Source organism: Mus pahari, chromosome 18, assembly GCF_900095145.1.
Source record: "Mus pahari chromosome 18, PAHARI_EIJ_v1.1, whole genome shotgun sequence".
NCBI lineage: Eukaryota > Metazoa > Chordata > Mammalia > Rodentia > Muridae > Mus > Mus pahari.
In genome coordinates this window covers 37,771,943-37,787,690 of record NC_034607.1, presented here as the reverse complement: position 1 = coordinate 37,787,690, position 15,748 = coordinate 37,771,943, and the positions used below count along the sequence as shown (strand labels likewise).

Here is a 15,748-nt window from a genome sequence, read left to right as displayed (position 1 = left end):
GGGCCCTCAGGTAGTGCTATGTTCCATTTTCTGAGGAACCACCAAAGTGATTTCCAGAGTGGTTGTACCAGCTTGCAATCCCATCAGCAATGGAGGAGTGTTCCTCTTTNTCCACATCCTTGCTAGCATCTGCTGTCACCTGAGATTTTGATCTTAGCCATTGTGACTGGTGTGAGGTAGAATCTCAGGGTTGTTTTAATTTGCATTTCCCTGATGACCAAGAATGTTGAACATTTTTTTTAGGTGCTTTTCAGCCTTTCGGTATTCCTCAGTTGAGAATTCTTTGTTTAGCTCTGTACCCCATTTTTTAATAGGGTAATTTGTTTCTCTGGAGTCCAGCTCTTGAGTTCTTTGTATATATTGGATACTAGCCTTCTATTGGATGTAGGATTGGTGAAGATCTTTCCCCAACCTGTTGGTGGCCTTTTTTTTATCTTTTTGACAGTGTCCTTTGCCTTACATAAGCTTTGCAATTTTATGAGGTTCCATTTGTTGATTCTTGATTTTACATCACAAGCAATTGTTTTGTTTAGGAATTTTTCCCCTGTACCCATGTGTTTGAGGCTTTTCCCCACTCTCTCTTCTATAAGTTTCAGTGCATCTGGTTTTATGTGAAGGTTCTTGATCCACTTGTACTTGAGCTTTGTACAAGGAGATAAGAATGGGTCGATTTGCCTTCTATATGCTAACCGCCAGTTGAGCAAGCAACATTTGTTGAAAATGTTGTCTTTTTTCCACTGCATGGTTTTAGCTCCTTTGTCAAAGATCAAGTGATCATTGGTGTGTGGGTTCATTTCTGGGTCTTCAATTTTATTCCATTGATCTATCTGCTTGTCTTTGTACCAATACCATGCAGTTTTGTTTTTTTTTTTTATCACAATTGCTCTGTAGTACAGTTTGAGGTCAGGGATGGTGATTCCCCCAGAAGTTCTTTTATTGTTGAGAATAGTTTTTGCTATCCTGGGTTTTTTGTTATTNCANATGAATTTGGAAATTGCTCTTTCTAAATCTATGAAAAATTGAGTTGAAATTTTGATGGGGATTGCATTGAATACGTAGATACCTTTTGGCAAGATGGCCATTTTTACTATATTAATCCTGCCAATCCATGAGCATGGGAGATCTTTCCATCTTCTGAGGTCTTCTTAGATTTCTTTCTTCAGAGACTTGAAATTCTTACCATACAGATGTTTCACTTGCTTAGTGTAGGGAGCGGGTGTGCCAAGCCCCGTGGTCCCTGTTGCAAGAACCTGAGCTGCTGAGCCTGTGTGCATTGCCTGCCTGCTGAGTTAATGGACTATCACTGGCCTTCCTGGCTGAACTCTGACCGGATCCAGGAGAGGGGGAAAGGATCCAGTCAGCGGAGTTGAAGAAGGAGTTGCAGAGTGGAGTTGGAGTTTAGTGGAAGCAGGGAGAGTGTTAGAGAAAGCTGTTTGTGAGAGGAAAAAGATTAAAAGCTGTTTGGAGAGATAAAGACGAAATCTGTTTGGAACCTGCTTGGCATTTGTGTCTTTCTTCCCCGACTCTGCTGGTTAGAGTTCAAGAATCTGTGACAAATGGTGGCCCGTACGGGGACGAAAAGAAGAAAAGGCATCTAGTGCTGCATGTGAAGAACTTTTCTCCAGGAGCAGCTAATGAAAAAGAAAAAGAAAGAGAAGAAGAAAAGAAGAGAAGGCAAAAAGAAGCGATGACAGAATACAAGCTTGTGGTGGTGGGCACTGGAGCTGTGGGCCAGAGTGCCCTGACCATCCAGCTGATCCGGAACTACTTTGTGGAAGAGTATGATCCCACCGTAGAGGACTCCTACCGAAAACAGGTGGTCCTTGATAGGGAGACATGTCTACTGGACATCTTAGACACATCAGGTCAAGAAGAGTATAGCGCCATGCGGTACCAGTACCTGGGCACAGGAGAGGGCTTCCTCTGTGTATTTGCCATCAAAGACACCAAGTCCTTCGAACACATCCATCAGTACAGGGAGCAGATCAAGCGGGTGAGAGATTCAGATGATGTGCCAATGGTGCTGGTGGGCAACAAGTGTGACCTGGCCACTCGCAGTGTTGAGTCTCGGCAGGCCCAGGACCTTGCTCACAGCTATGGCATCCCCTACATTGAAACATCAGCCAAGACTTGGCAAGGTGTGGAGGATGCCTTCTTTACACTAGTCCATGAGATTCGTCAGCAAAAACTACGGAGACTAAACCCGCCTAATGAGAGTGGTCCTGGCTGCAAGTGTGTGCCGTCCTGACACGAGGCTCAGGACATGGAGGTGCCGGATGCAGGGAGGAGGTGCTGACAGAAAGAAGAAGAAAGAAGAAAAGAAAGAAAAAGCAGAAATGCTCTTCGGTTGGCTAAGAAGAAAGAAGATATTCATGTAGAGCAGAGCATCCGCATCCAGTCCATTCTCCCATATCCAGTCTGCAGAAAGAGGATGATGACTCTGCTGCATATGTATGTGTTAGTGTGTGTGTATGTGTATGTGCGTGTGCGCGCGCACTGTTTTGGTGTGTTACCTGTTACAAATAAGTCAAGTTCCCTCCGTTATGGGATAGAGTTATAAGTTAAGCTCTCAGTATAGAGACAAGTTAAGCTCCCGGGTTAAAGGGAGAAATTTAAAAGGCTCCCGGTAAAGGGAGGAATTTAAAAGGATCCCCGAGCAGGGACGAATTTTGAAAGTTCCCAGATTGGGACTATAAGGTTCTCGGCACAGAAACGAACTTAAAAGTGACCTGCAGGCCAAGCTCACAGTAAGTGAGACTTACAACCCCAGGAGTTGGGGAAAGATTTTCGGGGATGGTACCTCCCTTTTTCTTCATAGTTATCCTTTCTTTTTAGTTAGTAACAGGCTTCATAGTTAGTAATAGGACCTTTTCTTAGTGATAGGGCTAGTTCTTAGAATGCTCTAGCATTACATGCATTTTGTCTCACTAGACCCCACCTGGTGATGGTGACGCCTACAGCCATACCCTGGCCTCTGGAGGTACAGGAGGGTCAGTTGCCAGTGCTCCTAAGGAATAGGAGAGACTTTGTACAGCCACCGTCATCACAGCAGTGATTGGAGATGCTGTGGTGGATGCTATGTATGCGCAGGCAGGCACAGGCCGATCAACAACAACTATGGCAGCTATAGAGTCAGGTGGCTCACCCCATGTTTGGCTCAGTGTGATGGGTCGTGATCCGCGACGGGTAAGACACTCACATGTGCATACCAACCTAAGACAGGGTGGTGAAAATGAGTTCACCATACCTATGACAGGTAAGGATGTGACATGTTTGAGGTCAACCTAAGACAGACGCGATCCTAGAGCATTTTAATCAAACAAAAAAAGGGGGATATGTAGGGAGCGGGTGTGCCAAGCCCCGTGGTCCCTGTTTGCAAGAACCTGAGCTGCTGAGCCTGTGTGGATTGCCTGCCCGCTGAGCTAATGGACTATCACTGGCCTCTCTGGCTGAACTCTGACCGGATTCAGGAGAGGGAGAAGGGATCATGTCAGAGGACTGAAAACAGGATGCATCCCAGGCTGGGAAGGAGCTCGGGGCAGGGGGGGGGAGGGCTGGGAAAAAACAGGATGTGCCCCAGAGGGAGGGGGGAGAATTCTGGGGGAGAAGGCTGTAAACAGTTCAGGTGGGCGAGAGTTGAAGAAGGAGTTGCAGAGTGGAGTTGGAGTTTAGTGGGAGCAGGGAGAGGGTTAGAGAAAGCTGTTTGTGAGAGGGAAAAGATNCAGCTGATCCGGAACTACTTTGTGGAAGAGTATGATCCCACCGTAGAGGACTCCTACCGAAAACAGGTGGTCCTTGATAGGGAGACATGTCTACTGGACATCTTAGACACATCAGGTCAAGAAGAGTATAGCGCCATGCGGTACCAGTACCTGGGCACAGGAGAGGGCTTCCTCTGTGTATTTGCCATCAAAGACACCAAGTCCTTCGAACACATCCATCAGTACAGGGAGCAGATCAAGCGGGTGAGAGATTCAGATGATGTGCCAATGGTGCTGGTGGGCAACAAGTGTGACCTGGCCACTCGCAGTGTTGAGTCTCGGCAGGCCCAGGACCTTGCTCACAGCTATGGCATCCCCTACATTGAAACATCAGCCAAGACTTGGCAAGGTGTGGAGGATGCCTTCTTTACACTAGTCCATGAGATTCGTCAGCAAAAACTACGGAGACTAAACCCGCCTAATGAGAGTGGTCCTGGCTGCAAGTGTGTGCCGTCCTGACACGAGGCTCAGGACATGGAGGTGCCGGATGCAGGGAGGAGGTGCTGACAGAAAGAAGAAGAAAGAAGAAAAGAAAGAAAAAGCAGAAATGCTCTTCGGTTGGCTAAGAAGAAAGAAGATATTCATGTAGAGCAGAGCATCCGCATCCAGTCCATTCTCCCATATCCAGTCTGCAGAAAGAGGATGATGACTCTGCTGCATATGTATGTGTTAGTGTGTGTGTATGTGTATGTGCGTGTGCGCGCGCACTGTTTTGGTGTGTTACCTGTTACAAATAAGTCAAGTTCCCTCCGTTATGGGATAGAGTTATAAGTTAAGCTCTCAGTATAGAGACAAGTTAAGCTCCCGGGTTAAAGGGAGAAATTTAAAAGGCTCCCGGTAAAGGGAGGAATTTAAAAGGATCCCCGAGCAGGGACGAATTTTGAAAGTTCCCAGATTGGGACTATAAGGTTCTCGGCACAGAAACGAACTTAAAAGTGACCTGCAGGCCAAGCTCACAGTAAGTGAGACTTACAACCCCAGGAGTTGGGGAAAGATTTTCGGGGATGGTACCTCCCTTTTTCTTCATAGTTATCCTTTCTTTTTAGTTAGTAACAGGCTTCATAGTTAGTAATAGGACCTTTTCTTAGTGATAGGGCTAGTTCTTAGAATGCTCTAGCATTACATGCATTTTGTCTCACTAGACCCCACCTGGTGATGGTGACGCCTACAGCCATACCCTGGCCTCTGGAGGTACAGGAGGGTCAGTTGCCAGTGCTCCTAAGGAATAGGAGAGACTTTGTACAGCCACCGTCATCACAGCAGTGATTGGAGATGCTGTGGTGGATGCTATGTATGCGCAGGCAGGCACAGGCCGATCAACAACAACTATGGCAGCTATAGAGTCAGGTGGCTCACCCCATGTTTGGCTCAGTGTGATGGGTCGTGATCCGCGACGGGTAAGACACTCACATGTGCATACCAACCTAAGACAGGGTGGTGAAAATGAGTTCACCATACCTATGACAGGTAAGGATGTGACATGTTTGAGGTCAACCTAAGACAGACGCGATCCTAGAGCATTTTAATCAAACAAAAAAAGGGGGATATGTAGGGAGCGGGTGTGCCAAGCCCCGTGGTCCCTGTTTGCAAGAACCTGAGCTGCTGAGCCTGTGTGGATTGCCTGCCCGCTGAGCTAATGGACTATCACTGGCCTCTCTGGCTGAACTCTGACCGGATTCAGGAGAGGGAGAAGGGATCATGTCAGAGGACTGAAAACAGGATGCATCCCAGGCTGGGAAGGAGCTCGGGGCAGGGGGGGGGAGGGCTGGGAAAAAACAGGATGTGCCCCAGAGGGAGGGGGGAGAATTCTGGGGGAGAAGGCTGTAAACAGTTCAGGTGGGCGAGAGTTGAAGAAGGAGTTGCAGAGTGGAGTTGGAGTTTAGTGGGAGCAGGGAGAGGGTTAGAGAAAGCTGTTTGTGAGAGGGAAAAGATGTAAAAGCTGTTCAGAGAGATAAAGACGAAATCTGGAACCTGCTTGGCATTTGTGTTGTTCTTTCCTGTCTCTGCTGGTCAGAGTTTGGGGGTCTGCGACAGCTTAGTTAGATTCACACCAAGGTATTTTATATTATTTGTGACTATTGTGAAGGATGTTGTTACCCTAATTTCTTTCTCAGCCTGTTTATTCATTGTGTAGAGGAAGGCCACTGATTTGTTTGAATTAATTTTATATCCAGCCACTTTGCTGAAGTTGTTTATCAGGTTTAGGAGTTCTCTGGTGGAATTTTTGGGGTCACTTAGGTAAACTCTCATATCATCTGCAAATAGTGATATTTTGACTTCTTCCTTTCCAATTTGTATCCCTTTGATCTCCTTTTGTTGTCTAATTGCTCTGGCTAGGACTTCAAGCACTATATTGAAGAGAGAGTGTGGGAGGGAGAGAGTGGGTAGGGAGAGAGTGGGTAGCCTTCTGTAGTCCCTGATTTTAGTGGGATTGCTTCATGTTTCTCTCCATTTAGTTTGATGTTGGCTAATGGTTTACTGTATATTGCTTTTACTAAGTTTAGGTATGGTCCTTGAATTCCTGATCTTTCCAAGACTTTTATTATGAAGGGGTGTTGGATTTTGTCAAACGCTTTCTCGGTATCTAATGAGATGATCATAAGGTTTTTTTCCTTTGAGTTTGTTTATATAGTGGATTATATTGATGGATTTCTGTATATTCAACCATCCCTGCATCCCTGGGATGAAGCCTACTTTATTATGATGGATATTCATTTTAATGTGTTCTTGGATTCAATTTGTGAGAATTTGATTATTTTTGCATCGATATTCACAAGGGAAATTGGTCTGAAGTTCTCTTTCTTTGTTGGGTCTTTGTGTATCAGAGTAATTGTGGCTTCAGAGAATAAACTGGGTAGAGTACCTTCTGTTTCTATTTGGTGGAATTGTTTGAGGAGTATTGGTATCAGGTCTTTGAAGGTTTGATAGAACTCTGCACTAAACCCTTATACTTTATAGTCTTATACTTTACTTTATACTTATGGTTTCTGTGTTTTGAACATCTATATATAGTTGTTTAAATTTTTGTCTTGTAAGCAATTTCTTTTGTGACATTTATCCACTATGATATTTTTTAAATAGGAACTTTATTTTTAATGTGTATTTATATGCATGTATGTTTTGTACCACATACTGGGCTTTGCAGATGCTAGACAAATGCTCTACCCTTGAGTTACATCTCTAGCCCTAGGATACATTTGATTATGGTAGGATTTTTTAGTGGGTGGGAGGTTTTGAGATAGAGTTTTTCTATATATCCCATGCTGCCCTCAAAGCCAGACCCCTTCTTCCTGTATCCTTCAAGAAGATTGTTTTAAAGCACTATATTGCTTTCTTCTAGTGATCACTCAGGGTATGTCCGGCCATTACCAGTACCACGCAGTTTGAACAGTGATATTTCCTATTTTGGTGTCGGAGGCAAGCAGGCTGTTTTCTTTGTTGGGCAATCAGCCAGAGTAAGTGAAAAATTTCCCTGAAAGTGAAAACTGATCAAAATATTTTGGGTTTGACAAACTTAACTATTTGGAATTAATATACTTTTTAAATTGTTTGACAGATGATAAGCAAACCTATAGACTCCAAGGATGTTCACGAACTTGTGCTTTCTAAAGAAGATTTTGAAAAGAAGGAAAAAAATAAAGAGGCAATATATAGTGGATACATTAGAAACAGAAAGGTATAGTGCATTTTATAACTTAAAATTACACATCGATTCCTTTGGCCACATGTTAAGACAGGGTATTTTTCTGACTTACTTGATGTTATATTTTCATATTTTCCTTTAGTAGCAAAATGATCATTTATTTATTTTTATTTTTTTTCTTTTAAACTAAAATTTTTTATATAAGTTAGGAAACTTCATATAAATTACTTAAAAAGTTGCAGACCTTGGTTTGGATTTGTGTTCAAAAATTGTTTGACATTTTATTCATTTATTTTATGTGGGACGTGTGCATGTGCCACAGTGTACATGTGGTGGTCAGAGGATGACAGCCTGAAGGAGAGGGTCCAGGGATTGAACTCGGGTTGGTGTCAAATGTTTTTACCCATGAGCTATCTCTCTGGCTCAGAAAGTCAATTTTAAAGTCTTTGATATGAAGTAATAATATAAAACAGGAATAATGTAATTTCAGGAAATTGGAACTTTAGAGGCATGAGATTTTGTTACAACCATGCCTTCACACTTGCACATATCCCTTTATATATACATCTACACATAGTAAAAATAAGTCTTTAAAACACAAGTAATAGTTTTAAAATGTCTTTCTTACTTGAAAACAAATTGTGTATAATACTATAGGAGAACAGTAAAGTACCTGAGTGACTAAGGAAGGCACTGACAACAGCTTGCTGGGTTTCTTTACAGTTCTGAGTTCTAAAAACACGTATACTTAGAGCTTTGATTCCAACATTTCCTACATCGACATCTTGAATTTTCTTCATTTTAGAAAATTTTTTTTTTGTATACAACACATTTTAAAAAGATTATGTGTGTGAGTGTTTTGTCTGAAAGAATGTGTATATACTACCTGTGTACCTGGTACCCTGACACCAGAAGAGGGTGTTTAAAATCACTTCATATGATTTCTATTGAAGGTTATACTATTATTTTATCTGTTTGGAAGATTTCTATATAATGATAAATATAGTGCTTAGCTATCTTTGTGTAACATTTTCCCCAAATTACCGGATTTTTTTCCCCCTACAGATTTTTAGAATTTGAATAGCTGTGACAATTTGAACTTTAAATATGATTTTTGGTTTGAGAAATGAGACTCACGTTATATGTACTGTCAATGACTTCATTTAAGTACTTACCTGATCACTTCCATATTTTTGTGTCTTGTTTGTGGCCTCCATAGAGTCATGTTTTTAATATTTGGTCTCCAATTGATAGAACTGTTTGGAAAAGGATTAGGAGGTGTGGCCTTGTTGGAGGAAGTGTGTCACTGAGGGTTGGGAATATATTTTCAAACGCCCATGCCAATCCCAGTTAAGCTGTTTCTGCCTGTCACTTGTGGATCAAGATGTAAGAGGGTCCAGCACATGCCCACCTGCCCAATGCCCCATGATGGCCAAGGACCTTACCACCCTCAAAACCATGTGCCTTCATTAAATGCTGTCTTTCATAAGTTGCCATGGCTGTGGTGTCTTATCACTGCAATAAATAATATTATAACCAAGACAGAAGTTGGCACCTGGGATTGTAGTATTTCTATGGTAGACCTTACTGTGCTGTGGTTGGTTTGTGAAATGTGGTAGTCTTTAAGACTTTGGACTAAATTAAGCAATTGGATGATGTAAACAGCACTTAAAGGACAATCCTAGTATGAGCTTGAAAATCAGTAGTGCTAAGAGAAAGCCTAGTTTAAGAGATTTTATAGGGTGACAATATTAGTCATTAGGCTAGAGACCATTCTTGTGATATTTTGGCAAGGAAAAGTCTACTTTTTGCCCCTGTCCTGAGAATCTCCCTGTGGCTAAATGGAAGTGTTTGGGACTAATTTCCTTGCAGAGATTTCAAGACATCCTAATATTGGCTCTGCCTTGTACTTGTTAGTCATCTCTCCTGTGTAGATCATACAGAGTATGCAGGGGAAATAGTGCTAGGACATTGAATGTTGGGTCTCTGGTGTGTGCTGAGTGAGGAGAAATGGAACAAAGGAACTGTGAAAGGAGTCCTGGGTTGCATTGGATGCCCCAGGATGAAGATGGAGATCCTGGACTGTCTGCCAGGGAGCTGCCTTGGCAGTGACCAGCAATGTGTTGCAGTAGCAAAGCTGGAAGGATAGAACCAGCTAGGGTCTCCAGCATCAGATTGGGGCTGCAGGGTTTGGAGTCTGACCTACTGGGTTGCATCCTCCCTTTTGTACAGAATTTCTTCCTCATGCTCTCTGCTCTCCCGTTTGCAATGGTAATGTACTTTTGGTGCCGTTTCATGCTGGAAATAATGTAATTTGCTTTTTTATTTTATAGGTGGTAACCATTAAGAGATTTTCTTGAGTCTCAGAAGAGACTTTGAGCTTTTAAACTATGTTGAGAATTGAAAGACTGGAGACTTCTGAAATCAAACTAAATTCATTTTGCATTATGATGTGGCAATAAGCTGTGGGGTCTGGGAGTGGGATGTAGTGGTTTGAGTTAAAGTGGCCCTCCTAGGCTGATCTGTTTGAGTACTTGATCCCTAGTTGGTGGAACTGTTTAGGAATGATTAGGAGGTGTGGCCTTGTTGGAGGAGGTGTGTCATTGAGGGTGGGCTTTGAGATTTAAAAAGCCCAGTTAGCTCTCCCTTTGCTTCATGCTTGTGGATCAGATGTAAGCTCTCAGCTACTTCTCAGTGCCATGCCTTCCTTGGTGCTGCCTTGTTCCCCACCATGGTGATCGTGGACTCTACTAATCTCTGGAACCATGATCACCATACCCCCAACCTAAATTCTTTCTTTTCTAAGTTGCTATGGTCATGTTGTCCCTTCACAGCAATAAGGAACAATGACGGCTGTTTGTTCATATAGTTGCCTTTTACTTGCTTGCCTGAGCCAGAGCCTCACATGTTAGCTTAGGCTGGTCTGGTGCTCATTATATAGCCCAAGCTGCTCTCTAACTTAGTCCTCCTGCCTCCGTCTCTAGAGTGTTAGAGTTATAGACAGGATACTTACATAGGCAGCTGTTTGGTTGACCGCCTTTTCTGTTGCTGGGACACAATGCGCCGACAAAAGCAACGTAACCAGGAAAGGTTTGTTTCTGCTAACTGTCCTAGACATAAGTTCATGCAGTGGTGGAGGTCAGTGCAGGGCACTTGTATGAGGCAGTCTGCCACACTGTATCCTCAGCCCAGGGTGTATGCTTAGCTCTCTTCTGGACAGATCAGTTTAGAACCTTCCTTGTTCTGCTGTATATAACAACGCTGGTCTTCTCGTTCAGCTGTATGAAGTCACACCCTCTCCCTATTGGAAGAGTTCGTGACAAGCTTCTGGGGTGGTGTTGCTTCTCCATCAGCCCAGTCTACCGAGCCTAGCTTTGACTGGCCTGGAGCTCTTTCTCTGTAACCTAGACTGGATTCCAATTCAGAGATCAGCCTGCCTTTGCCTCTCCCAAGTCCTGGGATCAGAGGCATGCGCTACCATACCCAGCATTAAACATTGTTTTTGAAACATTAAAAATAAGGTTTTTAAATCACTTTAACACTTAACTGTAATTATAATTATAGGTGATGTGCTCTATTGTGTTTGTATTGACTTTTTTAGCCAGCTGATTCTGCTCACATTACAAATGACGATGAAAGATTCCTCCACAATCTTATTATGGAAGAGAAAGAGAAAGATAGCTTTACTGCTGTGGTGGTTACAGGGGTCCAACCAGAGCACATACAGTACTTGAAAAATTATTTCCACCTTTGGACACGACAGCTAACGTAAGTAATTCGTTTCAAGAAATGTTCCCACTTCCTTTTTTTTCTGTTTTCGTTTGGAGACAGGGTCTTGCTGTATACCCCAGCTGGTCTGGAACTCCTCCCATGCTCCTCTTCCCTGTCTTCCAAGTATTGGGATTACAGGCAGGAGCCCCCCTTCGGGCTTACAGTGTACCCTTTGCCCTCTACTTTGTGAAGAGAGAGGTATTGAAGTTTCTTTGGTATCTTTTCATTCAGTTTTCTTTGCATTGGTACATTCCACACTATTCTGATGTTGATTTTTAAACGTTATTTATCTTCATCTGCTCATTCAAAAAATTAAAATAGATTACCTCACATATTCAGCATTAATTGAAACACAAGGGTTTTGACACCTGCTACAGTGTACAGAACAGCTTGAGACTTGGTTGAGCTCCGCCACCGTTCTCAGGTCACACTTAGTGCTTCTGTCCTGTGGCTGCAGTTTCCCTGCTGTAACCTTAAGATTCGTGCCTGTATCTACAGCCGTATCTACTGTGTTTCTACAGAGAACACATTGAGCCCATTGAAATAAATGCGCAAGCATTCCTTATAATGTACTATAATAAGTAATACTGGATACTAAAATATCATTGCTGTTCTAATAAACCTCTGATGGTTTATATCACGTTAACCAAATCAGATTTGCTAAGTTTTCCTTGCATCTCTAAGTGATATTTACTCTTACTATGTTGTTTACATAGTTTTTTTCATTAGTAGGTAATAATGGAGTCTTTTAAAATGGATATGTCTTCACAAAATTAATATTTAAAAATCCTATTTACTTCAAAGTCTGTTATACTTAAGTCTATATTACATACATATACATCTTAGCAGGGTGTACTTTTTTGTTTTTTAATTGACTCTTAGGAGAGCCATTTTTCTTTATGTTAGTATTTTCAGGAGTGGCTAGGGTGCTGCTAAGTCTTACTGCTACCCACCCTCTTCCCACCTTCTCTTCCCTCTCTATCGATAGATTCTCACTCTGTATCTCTGGCTGGCCTGGAACTTGCAATCCTCCTGCCTCTGTCTGAAAGTGCCAGGTCTACAGGTAAATACTACCTACCAATCCCTGCAAACCTAGGTTTTTGTTTTTGTTTGTTTGTTTTAATTTATGAGAAGGAATTCATAAATGTCTATTTGAGGAATAATTAGAAATATTTTATTGTCTTAAACAACATAATATTATATGTGTGTGTATGTGTGTATAAACAAACTTTTGAGTAAACGATATTTGGTAGCTTATTGTTTTAATAACTTTTAATGGAGTTTTGTTGAATTTATTAAATTTTATTTTGAAATGTTGGTATAATTTAATGCCAGTGCTGAGAAACCATAATTTGTAGAGTGACTAACTCCCATACTCTGAAGACTGCTGAAGGCATGCATCTCAGTGTACTACCAGATTCTTTGAGTACTTTCTTTTTTTTTTTTTTGGTTAAAGATTTATTCATTCATTTAATGTATATGAGTGCACTGTAGCTGTCTTCAGACACACCAGCAGAGGGCGTCAGATCCCATTACAGATGGTTGTGAGCCACCATGTGGGTGCTAGGAAGAGCACTTTCTAGAATAACCTTAACACACAGAGTTAGAGACTCTTACTTCTTCTACTTAAAAAAATTTTAAGTAGAATGTGTATGGCTTTGGAAGGTGAAAAAGACTGGGTTAAATAAAGCTGAGTTTACCCAACTCTAACTCTGGGCCTAGACAAATTGTGTACCTGAATCTACATGTAAGACTGGATTTCAGAGTTTATTTTGCCACTGGAATATTGTTTTTAAAAAAATTCTGAATGCTGGGCATGGTGGTGCACGCCTTTAATCCCAGCACTCGGGAGGCAGAGGAAGGCGGATTTCTGAGTTCGAGGCCAGCCTGGTCTACAAAGTGAGTTCCAGGACAGCCAGGGCTATACAGAGAAACCCTGTCTCAATAAAAACCAAAAAAAAAAAAAAAAATTCTGGGAGTGCATGGCTAGATGTATAGCTCAGTGGTAGGTGACTCCTATAGCATGACAATTCCCCAATGATGAGGTGTTGGACAAGTAAGTGTGTTAAATAATGGGAATATAAATTTCTTTTTGGTGGGAGATTATGTGAATTATAGTGTCATGTTAGTAAAGAATAATGTTATTCTCCATTTTAGGCATATTTATCATTACTATATTCATGGACCAAAAGGAAATGAAATAAGTACAGCCAAAGACACCGGACCTTTCAACAATATTGAAATTGAAGTAAGACAGAAGTCCACCCAAGGGTATTACAAGTATTACCCCAATGGTGTTTTTTTGTTTTTGTTTTACTTTTCTTTTTAAAAGTTTTTGTAAACAGCCCTTGGTTCCCCTCTGTTCACTCTTCTGTAAAGATAAGAACTGATGGAGCGGAATGCTTTTGAAAGCAAGGAGAAAGGGGGACATATCTGTTTATGGCATCCTGATTGTTCATGAGAGTCGTCTTGTGGCTGTGGTCGGACTTAAAAGCACAGAGCCTTTTAGAATTGGTTCTGCTTGTCCTTGTCCAAACACGCAGAGGAATGTCATGTAAAACATCCTTCTTTGTACTTCCAACAAGAAAACTTAAATATGCTTCTGACTTACCTGCCCTCAGTTCTGTTTACCTTCTGTTTTATAATGGAGTAGTCTTTATCGAGCTGCTCCTTAGCAGTATGAACCATGGGTAGATATGTACATCTTGTGCAGATACGTGTATTCCTTAACTAGATGGCTGTTTCACAAAGCAAGGGGAATTTTGGGTGGGAAAAGTAAAGTTACCATAGAACTTTATTTATTTTTTTATTTTAGATTTCCTTGTTTGAAAAGGGGAAGACACCTAAGATTACCAACCTAAGGGAAATACAAGATGACATGCAGACGTTGTATATAAACACAGCGGCCGATAGTTTTGAGTTCAAGGCTCACGTTGAAGGAGACGGTGTAGTGGAAGGGGTTATCCGGTACCATCCCTTCTTATATGATAGAGAAACCTTTCCTGACGACCCATGCTTTCCTTCAAGTATGTCAATCTCATCTGTCAGCTGAAAATACCATTTTGTGATTTTTGGATAGTATTCTCGGAATGATTCCTAGTTGGGCTAGTAGGACTAGATAAAGTTAAACAGTTTTTCCTGTTTAACATGGTTTAGTGTTTGTAACTTTTTTATAACTCTTGATAGTCTTTTGGTTTTGTTTTAAAATAAATTTATGAATTATCTATGCTTAATTCATATACTTGTTTTACTTTTTTTTATAGTTTCATATATTTATATAAACATATAATTTTTATTTATATTCATTTCCAGGTTAAAAAAAAAAGCATTTGACTTTTAGAAGCTTTTCTTTTAATATCTTACTGAGCTCAGTTTTTATGTGTATGCATGATATTTCTCGTTGTATTCTCTACAATGCCTTTCTTTTGTGTGTATTTATTAAATTTTCACATTTCATACAATCATATCTACTCAATTTTTAAAAATTATACTTTTTACTTTTGTAAGACTTTTCATGCTTTAACGTTTTTTGAAAGATCCGATAGGATTTTTTGTTTCTATGTATGTATGTATGTATGTATGTATGTATGTATGTATATATGTATATAATTTTATATGTAATATGTATGTTTTGTGTGTGCATATGCTCAGTGTAAGATAGGTATTTACCTTAATATTTTCCATACAATGTTCGTTTGCTTAAAGCAACCCAAACAATATCCAGTGAGTTTGTTGATGATTGAGTTAAAAGATATGTAATTTTGATAGAGTCTGGCATTAGGTCAGCCAGGGTCCTGTTAACCTTCTGTGTTGCAGTTAAAGGCATGTGCAACAGTGCCTCGCTTTCTTCTGTGTTGCAGTGTTAGGAGTGCACAATAATGCCTCACTTGCATTGAATTTATGAATTAACAGTTTTAAATCTTCTCAGATTCTTTAGTTGTCCTTAGTCTTCTGACCCAAGTCCTATCTTTGTCACTCTTGGTTTTGTTGTTTTAGACAAACCACTCCCTATGTTGGTGTTGCCATATGTAAAATGAGTTTGTTTGTTTTGGTGATGTTATGAGGGTTAAATAAGAAACTAAAGCCGGGTATGGTATTATAGTCTTTAATCCAACACTTGTGAGGCTGAAATGGGAGGAGTGTTTGTGGCCAGCATGGACAGTATGGCCAGATTCTGTCTTCAAAAGTAGGGAAAGGGGATAAACTAAGGTCAGTTGTTGGAATAGTGCAGGCATGCTTTAATGAGAGTGTCAGTACAAGAGTAGCTGCCAGTCAGTGCTGCTGTCTCCCGTGGACTCTCTGTCAGTCAGTGCTGCTGTCTCCCGTGGGACTCTGCTGCCAGTCGGTGCTGCTGTCTCCCGTGGACTCTCTGTCAGTCAGTGCTGCTGTCTCCCGTGGGACTCTGCTGTCAGTCAGTCAGTGCTGCTGTCTCCCGTGGACTCAGCTTTCAGTCAGTGCTGCTGTCACCCGTGGACTCTCTGTCAGTCAGTCAGTGCTGCTGTCTCCCGTGGGACTCTGCTGTCAGTCAGTCAGTGCTGCTGTCTCCCGTGGGACTCTGCTGTCAGTCAGTCAG

The 15,748-nt window shown here is 41.5% G+C and overlaps 1 protein-coding gene and 1 pseudogene across 2 annotated transcripts; both read left to right on the top strand.

Moving 5' to 3' along the window:
* Positions 1-1,460: 1,460 nt before the first annotated feature.
* LOC110335740 (GTPase HRas-like) lies at positions 1,461-2,384 on the top strand. Of its 2 annotated transcripts, XM_029531184.1 has the most exons (2): positions 1,621-2,177; positions 2,270-2,384. In XM_029531184.1, exons 1-2 carry the CDS (start codon positions 1,688-1,690, stop codon positions 2,353-2,355), a joined length of 576 nt encoding a protein of 191 aa, XP_029387044.1. In that variant the 5' UTR covers positions 1,621-1,687; the 3' UTR covers positions 2,356-2,384. The 2 variants fall into 2 exon arrangements, with proteins under 2 accessions (XP_029387045.1, XP_029387044.1); XM_029531185.1 differs by having other exon boundaries at positions 1,461-2,346.
* Positions 2,385-3,165: 781 nt separating this feature from the next.
* On the top strand, positions 3,166-4,318 carry LOC110335967 (annotated as a pseudogene).
* The last annotated feature ends 11,430 nt before the right edge of the window (positions 4,319-15,748 follow it).

Bases quoted from the DNA above. Each gene is read 5' to 3' on its own strand.
- LOC110335740 (XM_029531184.1), top strand. From the start codon at position 1,688: ATGACAGAATACAAGCTTGTGGTGGTGGGCACTGGAGCTGTGGGCCAG. The intron at 2,178-2,269 runs GTCAGCAAAAAC...CAGGACATGGAG, and splicing joins TACACTAGTCCATGAGATTC to GTGCCGGATGCAGGGAGGAG.